The sequence below is a fragment of the Oncorhynchus gorbuscha genome, linkage group LG13 (genome assembly GCF_021184085.1).
Source record: "Oncorhynchus gorbuscha isolate QuinsamMale2020 ecotype Even-year linkage group LG13, OgorEven_v1.0, whole genome shotgun sequence".
Classification (NCBI taxonomy): Eukaryota; Metazoa; Chordata; class Actinopteri; order Salmoniformes; family Salmonidae; genus Oncorhynchus; species Oncorhynchus gorbuscha.
The window spans coordinates 66,607,042-66,620,453 of record NC_060185.1 but is presented as its reverse complement, the minus strand read 5'-3'; the positions used below and the strand labels follow the sequence as shown (position 1 = coordinate 66,620,453).

At 43.4% G+C, this 13,412-nt stretch overlaps 1 protein-coding gene across 1 annotated transcript in view; it reads right to left on the bottom strand.

The window, feature by feature from the left end:
- LOC123993360 (vascular endothelial growth factor receptor kdr-like) overlaps positions 1-13,412 on the bottom strand; it is an 80,935-nt gene that overhangs the window by 22,955 nt on the left and 44,568 nt on the right. Inside the window, exons 17-25 of the mRNA XM_046295435.1 lie at positions 12,982-13,108; positions 12,149-12,253; positions 9,536-9,649; positions 9,258-9,346; positions 8,922-9,075; positions 8,184-8,281; positions 7,456-7,578; positions 5,984-6,095; positions 1,768-1,867 (exon numbers count right to left, since the gene is read on the bottom strand). Of these exons, the coding sequence (XP_046151391.1) occupies positions 1,768-1,867; positions 5,984-6,095; positions 7,456-7,578; positions 8,184-8,281; positions 8,922-9,075; positions 9,258-9,346; positions 9,536-9,649; positions 12,149-12,253; positions 12,982-13,108 (1,022 nt within the window). The remainder of the gene's footprint in view (positions 1-1,767; positions 1,868-5,983; positions 6,096-7,455; positions 7,579-8,183; positions 8,282-8,921; positions 9,076-9,257; positions 9,347-9,535; positions 9,650-12,148; positions 12,254-12,981; positions 13,109-13,412) is intronic.

Genomic DNA, 13,412 nt, shown 5'->3' with positions numbered 1-13,412 from the left:
CAGCATCAATATATAGACAAAATACTGGCTGTGCAATTTAGCTAGCTAGCCAAAATGTTGCCTATTTGCCAATCATGCTTTACCAAGATAGCTAGCAAGCTAACCAAGTTAGTGATGAGCTAAGCTAGCTAGCTAGGCCAGTTCATGTTGGACAATTTCAGTTGAAACTGGACAAAGAAAGGTCTGGGATTTATTGACTGCCAGACCATGTACAAAACCATGACTAGCCATGGTGTCTGGAATTGTTTATACATTTCCCATTTGCCATGTCTTTCTCATTTGTTGTGATTTTTAGCGGCACTGACAACTGGATGGAACGACATGACGAGTCGACGTAAACCTTTTTCTGCACACTGATTAGACATTGCATACAGTCAGTTACATGAAATAGAATTGATTTCCATCACTTGCGATGCAATGCAACTAAGTTTCAGGCAATTTCGGGGGGGTGACACACAGAGCAACCCAAATGCAGCTTTGTTGCAAGCAACATAAATTGCCTCCAGATTGCTTTGTGTGACATCGGCTTAAGACTCCAGTCTGGTTCATATTTTGCTGGTCATCTCCAATCACCATCTCCCAGGTATTGGTGATATATCCATTAGCTTGGTTCCAGTTGGCACAAGATGTTTAAAACAATTCTGGACAACATTTATCAATTACAAATGAATAAGACTGAGGAAGTTTGACTCCACCATGCTCTGTCACAAATGAAAACCAAACCCTAGGCACGCACGCACGCACGCACGCACGCACGCACGCACGCACGCACGCACACACACACACACACACACACACACACACACACACACACACACACACACACACACACACACACACACACAGCTGAATGGGAGATAGATTAACAGCAGAGCTCAGGAAGTGAGAGCAAGAGGTCCTTATTGCAAACTCAGACATATGCCGCAGCCTGGGACAGTGAGTGAGAGCCCCAGACAGAGCTCCCTGCTGAGAAGCCACCCAGTCACCTAAAGGCAACAACAACCCTAGCTCTCCCTATCCAGTCCACCTCCCTGCTAGACAAACAGCACTGATACCACAGGGCCAGGAGAAACCCCACTAGACTCCCCCAAAGATATACTGTTTCAGCAGCAGCGTCCACCTCTGCCCTGCTTCAGAGCCCCCTTGTGTGGACAAGGGAGGGAGTGTCCCGCCCTTTGGCTCTTATTGCCCTGTGTCTGGCTGCCCCCCTGGCCACTTCACGCTCCCCCAACCTTTAGTGTTGGGATTAATTACGGCCGCATCGATGTCAGTCTTAAAATGGATCCGCACCTTGCCACCCGCAGCCCCCTCAGTTAACTGCCAATCAGCAGCTCCCGTCTCTCCTCCACATTCAGAGCTGGATTACCCATGATGCCTATAAGCCCTGTCACCCATTCAGACGAATGAAAGAGCAGATACAAGTCCCTTTTTCACTATATCAATATGGGAGGCTTTTATTGAGTGCCCTTTAATGGGTGGCTCTGAGCAAGAGTTCCTGTTAGCTAATTACCTTCAGGAGAGTTTGGGGGATACGGAGACTTGGCGAGAGGCATGGTTCAGGCTCTTTACAAGTTTCAAGAGCCAAGGGAGCTCAGTGTATTATGCACAGGCAAGAGGTAAGAGAGCTATAGCATTTATGATGAACTTTCTGACATGGGCCACTCTTCAAACTGCAAGGGCATTACTTTTTAAAGCCTGAGTTAGATGATGAGATGGGGTTTGTAAGTTAAGTGAGTGATGGGGAAGCAATGATTGCTTGATCCTTACATCTCCGAGGAGGAGTATTCCGGAGCTCTCATCCTGGTCCCTTCCTTCAGTCGGCAGCAGAACTCCTCGTCGATGTGTAAGCCAGGATATGGAGAGGCACCTGGGAAAGGGAGAGCGAGAGAGAAGTGCAGGGTTATCAAATACTTCAATCTCCCACACAGAGAGGATTGGATACTTTTCAAAGATTAGAGAAGAAAGCTTCATAAACACTCAGTTAAGACTGCTTCAAAATCAACTGATTGACCTTACACATGGACAATGAAACATTGAATAACATCTAGAGATAATGCTGGAATAATTCTGAAATTGGAATATCGGGGGTGAGGTAAGCTATTTTTTTTAAATAACTTTAATTCACGCTTGGCTCAGTCTAAATCAAAACAGTAATACACTAAGCCAACTTGAATCAAATATCCAATCCAGTTGGGGTTTTCAAAAATATTGCCCACGTCATGTAATCCATAAACATTTCCTGACTCATGAACAAATATTTTCATGTACCCGACCAAGATCCCTGACACAATGTCAGATAGCATCTACAGTGGGGCAAAAAAGTATTTAGTCAGCCACCAATTGTGCAAGTTCTCCCACTTAAAAAGATGAGAGGCCTGTAATTTTCATCATAGGTACACTTCAACTATGACAGACAAAATGAGAAAAAAATCCAGAAAATCACATTGTAGGATTTGTTATGAATTTATTTGCAAATGATGGTGGAAAATAAGTATTTGGTCACCTACAAACAAGCAAGATGTCTGGCTCTCACAGACCTGTAACTTCTTCTTTAAGAGGCTACTCTGTCCTCCACTCGTTACCTGTATTAATGGCACCTGTTTGAACTTGTTATCAGTATAAAAGACACCTGTTCACAACCTTAAACAGTCACACTCCAAACTTCACTATGGCCAAGACCAAAGAGCTGTCAAAGGACACCAGAAACAAAATTGTAGACCTGCACCAGGCTGGGAAGACTGAATCTGCAATAGCTAAGCAGCTTGGTTTGAAGAAATCAACTGTGGGAGCAATTATTAGGAAATGGAAGACATACAAGACCACTGATAATCTCCCTCGATCTGGGGCTCCACGCAAGATCTCACCCTGTGGGGTCAAAATGATCACAAGAACGGTGAGCAAAAATCCCAGAACCACACGGAGGGACCTAGTGAATGACCTGCAGAGAGCTGGGACCAAAGTAACAAAGCCTACCATCAGTAACACACTACGCCGCCAGGGACTCAAATCCTGCAGTGCCAGACGTGTCCCCCTGCTTAAGCCAGTACATGTCCAGGCCCGTCTGAAGTGTGCTAGAGAGCATTTGGATGATCCAGAAGAAGATTAGGAGAATGTCATATGGTCAGATGAAACCAAAATATAACTTTTTGGTAAAAACTCAACTTGTCGTGTTTGGAGGACAAAGAATGCTGAGTTGCATCCAAAGAACACCATACCTACTGTGAAGCATGGGGGTGGAAACATCATGCTTTGGGGCTGTTTTTCTGCAAAGGGACCAGGACGACTGATCCGTGTAAAGGAAAGAATGAATGGGGCCATGTATCGTGAGATTTTGAGTGAAAACCTCCTTCCATCAGCAAGGGCATTGAAGATGAAACGTGGCTGGGTCTTTCAGCATGACAATGATCCCAAACACACCGCCCGGGCAATGAAGGAGTGGCTTCGTAAGAAGCATTTCAAGGTCCTGGAGTGGCCTAGCCATTCTCCAGATCTCAATGCCATAGAAAATCTTTGGAGTTGTAAGTCCGTGTTGCCCAGCAACAGCCTCAAAACATCACTGCTCTAGAGGAGATCTGCATGGAGGAATGGGCCAAAATATCAGCAACAGTGTGTGAAAACCTTGTGAAGAATTACAGAAAACGTTTGACCTCTGTCATTGCCAACAAAGGGTATAACAAAGTATTGAGATAAACTTTTGTTATTGACCAAATACTTATTTTCCACCATCATTTGCAAATTAATTAATAAAAAAATCCTACAATGTGATTTTCTGGATTTCTTTTCTAATTTTTTCTGTCATAGTTGAAGTGTACCTATGATGAAAATTACAGGCCTCTCTCATCTTTTTAAGTGGGAGAACTTGCACAATTGGTGGCTGACTAAATATTTTTTTGCCCCACTGTAAATCTCCAGAGCATGATGTCGATATTAACAAGCAGTCTTAGGAGGCGGTAACGCCTGCTAGAATGCCCTTTTTCTTTTCATCACATCAACCAATCATGGCAAACAAATAGGTTGATTACCGCGTAACTCATGTCTAACACAGAAACAGGGGTGTAGTTGATGATTTGGCACAAGAGGTGGAAATCCTAAACCACAAGACAAAACTCAAGCTGCTAGACAGCAGGTCACGTCTCCATATGCATATGCCAGCACCTTGGGACTGGAACAAACCTTTGACCTTCAAACACCTATCAGGTTGCCAGACTGAGTGTTTGTAATTTTTTTGCAGTCGTTTCGTGTCCTAATTTATTTTTCTGAGACCATGTTAACACCACCCAGATGTGTGAGTGGTTATGTGAAGGTACTGTATATGTGTCTGTGGGTATTTAGTATTTTCTTTCTTGTATTTTATTAAGATGCCCATAAGCTGTTGCCAAGGCATCAGCAACTCTTCCTGGGGTCCAAACAGAGTGTGTGGTTGTGACAAAGAAAGGTTACGGGAGAAAGAGAGAGAGACAGTGAGCAAAGGGAGAGAGAGAGTGTGTGTGAGAGAGAGATAAAGAGAGAGCATGTGAGAGAGTAGGAGACAGATAAAGAGAGCATGAGAGAGAGCATGCGAGAGAGAGAGAGAGAGAGAGAGAGAGCATGAGAGAAAGAGAGAGAGCATGCGAGAGAGAGAGCATGCGAGAGAGAGAGAGAGAGCATGCAAGAGAGAAACAGAGAGAAAGAGAGAGAGAGTGAGAGAAACAGAGAGCGAGAGAGAGAGTGAGAGATAGAGAGAGCATGAGAGAGAGATAGAGAGCATGAGAGAGTGAAAGGGAGAGAGAGAGAGAGAGAGAGAGAGAGAGAGAGAGAGAGAGAGAGAGAGAGAGAGAGAGGGAGAGGGAGAGAACAAGTGTTTGCATGTACCCCATGTCTTGAGGTAGTTCACATTTCACACCCTTTTTTTGTTGTTGACCCAAGTCCTCCTGGGTGATTGGCTTCATGGCAGAGGTTCAAACGTAGCAGCACAATCAAACCTCAAGCCCTGCATCAATGTGCTGTTCTTTCCTTACACTTTCCTAACATTTACTCTGAATGTTGTCCTTGCTGCCTATGGTGACATTTGAGCATACAATATGTCATGTGGAGTCTTGCTCTAGAACAGCTTGGGCTCTGCTTTGTTGCACGGTGCAAAGACAGTCATGAACCGCCATTAATGGCGTCTCAAAGGTTGCAGTGGTTTCACCGCAGGGGCAAACATTTACATTGATCGGCTGCTTGGTTACAGCGCGTTTGCATTGCCAGCTGGGAAGGGAACAGCAGGCTTAAATGGAAGGTATTCTTTCTTTTTAACGGCCCTTTGCCTGTGATAGAATTCACAGTGGAAGTTCACTAATGTTTAAAGCACGAGCAGCATGAAAATTGTTCTCTCAAGCTGACAATGCAGCCCCGTTTTATCCCAGAGGCACAATTACGCAGTAGCAGGAGACAGTTATGACCCAGTACATCTGGAGGAGCTGCATGGCTGGGGGCACCTTGCCTCGCCTGGCTAGTTGACTGGAGACTCCTTACTGAACATCGCTGGCTGATGACAGACAGAAACTTCTCTCTTCTATGAAAGGGATACTGCACACTGTGTGCAAAATTGTAAGATTACACGTAAAAAAAAGCTTCTTGGAGACTATTTCATAAAAAAAAAAAAATTCTAAGCAGTAATGTTTACTGAGAAATAACAAAAACACATTTAGCATAATATAATTTCTCTGAAATAAGTAAGTTGTAGGGCAGTGAGCATGGAAGCAGTCCAAATCTGTAGTTTCATGACAAGTCCTAAAACAATAGTCCTTGTAGAGGTGATTTAAGAGAAGGACCTACACAACGGAGTAAATTTGCATTGAATAAGTCTGTATTGTTCCACATGGCTGCGTTGTGAAATGTGCACAGATGTTTGTTCATTTCTGCTCATTAATTCTGCTAATGGGGAGGTCAGGTGAGGAGGTGAGGGACTATAAGGCATAGTGAGTCATTCCTGGTCAGGACTAAAGTTCTGTATATTTACCCAGAGAGAAAATCTCCCACATTAGGACTCCAAAGGACCACACATCGCTCTGAGTGGTGTAGATCTTGTCAAAAATGGCCTCTGGCGCCATCCACTTGAGGGGCAGTCTGGACTGTGGAGGGGGGAGAGAGAGATGGAGATAAGAGACGACAGCTCTTTTAAATCGGTATCTCATCTCACCTGTGTGACTGGCTCTCTCACTAATACCATCAACAACCGACCTGTCACATCTGAGAAGCAGAAGGGCTTGAGTTGAGTGAAGTACTATACATGCCCTCATGCCGTAGTTCTATCACACATCCTCAACCACCAAAACATCCTTTAGTCTATGCAGACAGACACGTTTATTCTGCATTCAAACAAACACTGAAATCTGCCCAGAATATCTGGCATTTCTCAGAACTATTGCATTTATTCAGTCTGTCTTTACAGTGCCTTCAGAAAGAATTCACACCATTACTTTCCCATATTTTGTTGTGTTACAGCCTGAATTTAAAATACCCCATAATGTCAAAATGTATGAAAAATGAAAAGTTGAAATGTCTTGAGTCAATAAGTATTCAAGCCCTTTGTTACGGCAAGCCTAAATAAGTTTGGGAGTAAAAATGTGCTTAACAAGTCACATAAGTTGTATGGACTCACTCTGTGTGCGATAATAGGGATTAACGTGATTTTTGAATGACTCCCTCATCTCTGTACACCACAAAAACAGTTGAAATCGGAAGTTTACATTCACCTTAGCCAAATACATTTAAACTCAGTTTTTCACAATTCCTGAGATGACCTTTCAGCAGGACAATAACCTAAAACACAAGGCCAAATCTACACTGGAGTTGCTTACCAAGTAGACAGTGAATTTTCCTAAGTGGCCGAGTTACAGTTTTGACTTAAATCTGCTTGAAGATCTATGGCAAGACTTGAAAATGGTTGTCTAGCAATAATCAACAACAGATTTGACAGAGCTTGAATCATTATAAAAAAAGAGTAATGGGCATATATTGTACAATCCAGGTGTGCAAAGCTCTTGGAGACTTACCCAGAAAGACTCACAGCTGTAATTGCCGCCAAAGGCGATTCTAACATGTGTTGACTCAGGTGTCCGAATGCTTATGTAAATGTGATATTTCTGTACTTCTTAATACATTTTTAAGAAATTTGCAAACATATCTAAAAACATGTTTCCACTTCGTCATTATGGGATATTGTGTGTAGATGGGTGAGAGAAAAAAAACAACTGAATCCATTTTGAATTCAGGCTGTAACAAAATTGTGGAATAAGTCAAGGGTTATGAATACTTTCTGAAGGCGCTATAGTTTTTGCCAAGTCATTTTTGAATGATGGTAGTCAAGTTACAGTCTCTGGTTTCTCTCACACAGCCAGGCGGTAATCGTCAAGTCAATGGCACATTTCATCACATATATAATGTACTTATTATGTCAGATTAATAGAAGTACAGTATGTAGCTACTAACATCTCCTTTGCGAACGTAGTCTGGGTCTTTGTAGACGTCTCTGGCCAGTCCAAAATCGCAAATCTTCACAACATTATTCTCCGACAGTAAGATGTTTCTTGCAGCCAGGTCACGATGAATACACTAACGAAAAGAAGACAAGACATCCATTTGGATTAGGACTGACATCAATGCATGACTTTACATGAACGTTTGAGTTCTGTGGAGATATCTCAAGTTCAGATTCAGCCTAATGGGATAATGCATGGCTCCAGCCAGGACTATTTCCTGACCATGTGACCTTACAGGAAACACTCGTGGCCCTGTGCATGTCAGCTAAGACAACCATATGGAACAGTCATCAGTGATATTCTGATGTGAAGTGTTTCATATCCAGGTTAAGCCCTTAATTCTAATGGGGATAGTTACAACAATGGGTTCACTAATGAGTCTAATCTGCTCTCCCAGAGCTTGTGACTGAGTTTTAAATGTGAATGAGTTTTAGACTGATTATAGCCAATATGCCAATAGACTCACCGCGAACAGAGCTTACTTTGAATGAAAAAAGGTCAACAAAATGACTTCCTGGCATTCGAAATACAACAGCATTTTATTAAAGTCAACTGGACAGAATAAAGCTTTATAAACTGGTATTAGCTGATTTAAAAACAGCAACTTGTGTCTCATTAGACTGCCTTTTGGAAACATATTGATTTTGATGCAGTAATTTGCCTAGAGGAAGTGCATACCTTGCGTGAAGCCAGGAACTCCATGCCTTTTGCAACTTGGAAACTGTAGCAAATCAAATCTTCCATTGTCAATACTCTCTTGTACAGATCCTCTGGCTCTGAGGGTAAAACAAAACACAAAGTGGTAATGACTACAAACAATTTCATAAACACAATTTAGTATGGTGTAACACATGAATTATGCACAATACAAATGTATACATGCAGGATCATCAACTCCATATTGTTAATGTAAGCCTCCCATACAAAGAAACCTGCAACATGCCATTCTCGAAACCCCCTTTGTCACGTACAGTACGGTTCATTCGTCCACCTACAGTCTCTGTCTTACTAAAAACATCCTTTAAAGACAGGAGAGGATGCCTGGTGTTATTTTAGATGTGGGGTGAGACGTGTGATATCGGTGCAGTGTGACAGCAGGAGGGGGTTTGTGGAGGAACCCAGTGGACTCCTTCCATCAGCCCACCTGAGTAAACATTTAATCACACCAGAAATAACACATCACAAAACAAAATGTCCGACACGCCAGGACCAGACAAACACTTCTGTCAGAGGCCTTTCCCTCCACTCCTCCTTCTCATCCAGGCACAGCGGGTGCCAGCCTGTGGTTCTGACCTATCGATTGTAATTATGAACAGGAGGAGGAAATGTCCCATCAGGCCCAGGAAGAAAACAATCCGGGGGAGGGCGGGGTGGAGGTGAGGGGAAGGAAGACACTGTTGGCTCGTTTAGATTTACCTTCCTCCTCTTCCTCTGAGTCGCAGTAGCTCTTATCTTCCACAAAGCCGGAGCTGGCCGAGCTTCCGGTACTTGCCACGCTCTCCAGGCGCCGCTTGATGAGCTCGCTGAGGTCACAGCCCGACCCCGACGTCACCAGCTTACCGTCCTGGCTCTGACGAGACACACAACAGATACAAGACGCTAAGCTTGAGTCTCTTTAGAAAGTGGCTCTGCTGACAATCTGGGGTTTTCTTATCAGGTTGAGAAATAGACTAAACGATGAAGGCTTTTGTATAGGATTTAATGAGAAAACATCATTTCTGAAAGCTTCGGTCCGTGAAGATGCTGATTCACCTTATAGACGATGAAATCCGCCCTCTTGCTTCTTAAGTAGTTTGACAAGTTTCCATATTTGCAGTACTCCACTATCATCATCAATGGACCTGAGAAGAAAGAAGCACAGAATTCAAAGAAACTGACTAACGAGTAATGATTCAGAAACAGTGACAAGAGTGTGTTGAAATCATGATGGATTTTCTCTGAGATGCCAGCAATTTATACCTTTATTTCACAAGTCATACACTGTGGCTAAGTTAAACCATAGAGTTAACCCTGTCCTCTGTCTCGCTCACCTCCAGGCTTGGTGCAGGCTCCCAGCAGGTTGACCACGTTCAGATGATGACCAATGTGGATCAGGATCTTCAGCTCGGACATCAGAGCCTTGCGCTCATTTGTCGTAGCTCCTCCTGTTACAACGCAAACACACAGACCATTTAGAGGGACGCTGGTTAAATATACATTTCACATTGCGGGGATACTGTTTCATACAACCCCTCAAAAGCGTGGATGTATTTTGACTTTAAATGACATTTTCATTGAAGTTATTTCGCTTTGTTTAAGATGACTCCAACTGATGTACGTTCATGCACGTCTGGTAACCAAACAGTATATTTAATAAAGAACAGATTTGACATATGTGGAGGAAATTTCAGATAGGCAGGAAATGTTCCATTTGAGAAAATATGATCATCGACATTAGAACATTCAATGTGAAAGGTTAAGACGGCATGCAAAGATAATGTCAGGAAAGGAATGAAGTCAACATGGGAATATATATAACTTCAAACATAAACATCAGCCTTCTCTCACATTCAAACAGATTCTCGCATACAACCCAAAGCGCAGGCATACATTCCGTCAAAATAAACCCTGGAGCACACACGGAGAGACAATATAACTGTTGACTGTGAACAGGGCTCCCGAGTGGCACAGCGGTCTCAGGCACTGCATCACAGTGCAAGAGGCGTCACTACAGTCCCTGGTTCGATTCTAGGCTGTATCACATCCGGCTGTGATTGGGAGTCCCAATAGGGCGGCGCACAATTGGCCCAACGTCGTCCGGGTTTGGCTGAGGTAGGCCGTCATTGTAAACAAGACTTTGTTCTTAACTGACTTGCCTAGTTAAATACAGGTTCATTTTTTTTTAAGATCACAGAACAGATAATGCTGTTGTTTTCCTCAGTTGTTTATCCAGTCTACACATCATATAAGGAGGCGGATATCTGGGTCAGGCATGCTATGAGGTCAGAGGGAGGGTTATTCTTAACCAAATAAACTAAACACCATCAAAGTGACTCGTCCTTTTTGGGGTGCCATCGACGCCAAAGATTAGCGGTCAACCATAAATCAACCTCTACGCTACGCTGATCTCAAAGACCGTGGAATAGCAACTAGTCAATGGTGGGTGGCAGCCTAATGAGTCCGATGAGCCTGTATAATGTCTCTCTCTTTCATTATCTGAAAAGCTCATCTGGCCACAGGTGGTTGGAGTTAGCAATGTTAGTAAACAATATTGTCCCTAACTGATAAAAAAAAAAGGAAAACATTGATTGAACAAAATAATGCAAAATATTCCTGCTCTTATCCATCACTGACTCCCTGGATGTGGTTTACTCTGACAGAGATTTTGGTCGATTTTAATCATGAATCAATGACTTGAATTTAAATAATGAATGGAGAACATAGAGAGTTGAGCTGAGTTTTGGGTCTGTACTTCTGCTCTGTCTTAGTGTTGGCTCATCACAGTGGTCCCAGCATGCTCTAGAAGCTGGAGCTGACTGACGCTGAGTCTCAAACCACCCGTAGGAAGGGTCAGTTTAGGGAAGTGAGCTGCTTTTCATTACGTTTGACCTGGGGTTCCTAGAGCAGAGCAGGGAGCAACAGCCAGCCCGGCGAGCTTGGTTCCTCTGTGATTAATGGAAGGGGATGATTAATGCCGTGACACCGATGGAAATATCTAACAAATGGCCTGGTTTATCATGTAGCTAGATCTATCACAAAACACCATCACTGTCCATCCATGGTCCCATTACTCTACAGAGTTGGAGTTGGCCAAGGAGGGAAGTTAGTTTGACCACTTCAACCCTAAGGGGATACAGCCAGTAATGTCGGGCTGAAATGTTTACTCTGCTAAGATCAGTAGGCCAAATCCCTTGGACAGTCTCTCTTGCTTCTGGAGTCTCTCTTCTTCTGCTTTTCGCTGTTTCCATTTTGATGGAATAAATATGTTCTGCCAGATTTAGAAAGATTGCGAAATGTGTCTGTAAGTTATGGTGACTATAAATATTGTGTGGGGAAGGGGGGGGGGGGGGTCATTGATCTCAATTGTTTGTGTATCTACTAAACATCAGGTCTATAAACCTTAATAAGGATTAACGTGCATATATTTTGTAGATGCATCATTTGTACCGTCCACGTTTACATTTTTTCATCGCCTGAAAATCTTGGACCCAGGTGGAATGTTTTCCTGATTCCTGTCACATCTGCAGAATGTCATCCTCACCAGGGACACCAAAGCCTTAGTCTCTCTCAGACCAAACAGTCTGTTAGAAGCAGCCATCACACGCCTACAACGGGCTACACACGTGTGCCATCATAGTTCTTGAATTCATATCATGCACGAGAAACCAAATAACCTGCTGAAATGACAGATGGCTGTTTTACATCTGTTACATTCAGAACGACGGCTGTTATGTTTCTACCGTAGGAGCTGAACACGTGCATTGGGAGAGGAGTACCTTCATCAGTATCATCTCCACCAGGTGGGATCAAAAGGAAGTTATCTGGAAACAACCTGCATGACTTTTCAGCCTGGTTTCCCAACCAAAGTGATTTGCGAGTGCTGTTAATAAGCGTGTATTACGTTTTCAGATCAAAGACTTGATAATAACGCCTCTACCCTATACCTTTCAGCATTTTGACAGCCACAGTCTTGCAGGTCGAGAGCTTGTCGATCCCAAAAGCAGAAGCCTCCACCACTTTCCCGAAGGCTCCATGGCCCAGAGTTTTGCCTGAGAGAGAGAGAAGAGAGAGAAGAGAAAGAGAGCGAGAGAGAGAGAGACCAGTGGGTTAAGTAAATCAGATTGGGTTCCCTGTCAGGGGCGATATGGGCCTGTAATTAACCTTTTACTGCAGTGGGTTAAATCAGGGGCACACAGAGTGATTCTTGGTCTACTTAGAAACAAATCAACTTTAAAATAAAAGTATCCACCTCACACACATGGTTATGGGCTTACAAAAAAGAAGACACCTGTACCATGTCAGATATAGAGTTGAAATGTATTACATTTAGAGTTTCATTACAATATTACATTTTCTGTAGAGATTGAAATATAACAAAACTGTTTGACATAGAAAGACCGGACATTCCACTCATTAGGGCAAAAGAGGGCACTTTAGGTCATTGCCTGCAGGAAAGGGCTAAAACAACCTGCTGAGGTTCTGACGATTGGACCCGTGAAGCGTTCCTTCAGGGGATATATAATGTTAAGTCTGTGTGACAGCGGAGGGTCACTGATGAGTAACGAAGCTACACCCTCTTCACAGGGGGGTGACACCTGTTGATGTGTCAAAAATGACATTAATCTGTTGATGTGAAGTACAGTATATGGTGAACAAATAAATTAACTTACAGTAGTTGCCCTTTCGTGGTGCGTATTGACCTTTTGAGTTACAGCGTCGTCATGGTGAGGGACTTCGTAGACCGTACCAGTGCTGTGTGGTGTAGTAAGTTACTCACCCAGTCTGAGGCGGTCTCGGGGAAACTCCCACTTGCTGCTGTCATACTGCAGGAGTTCACACTGCTCATCCAGAGGAAACTCGTCTGGGTCGATGATGATGGATGGACCCATTTTATAGTCCACAGACTGGAAGGGAGATGAGAGGCAGAAGAAAATGGTGATGGAGCTCGTGTACAGTAGGTATGTGAAATCAAACAGGATTTGTGGAAAATAAACTTTTTCATGTTAAGTAAAGGACAAGAGCAAGTGTTCTACCATGACCGTGCCATTGTTCTACCATGACCGTGCCAGTGTTCTACCATGACCGTGCCATTGTTCTACCATGACCGTGCCAGTGTTCTACCATGACCGTGCCATTGTTCTACCATGAACGTGCCATTGTTCTACCATGACCGTGCCATTGTTCTACCATGACCGTGCCATTGTTCTA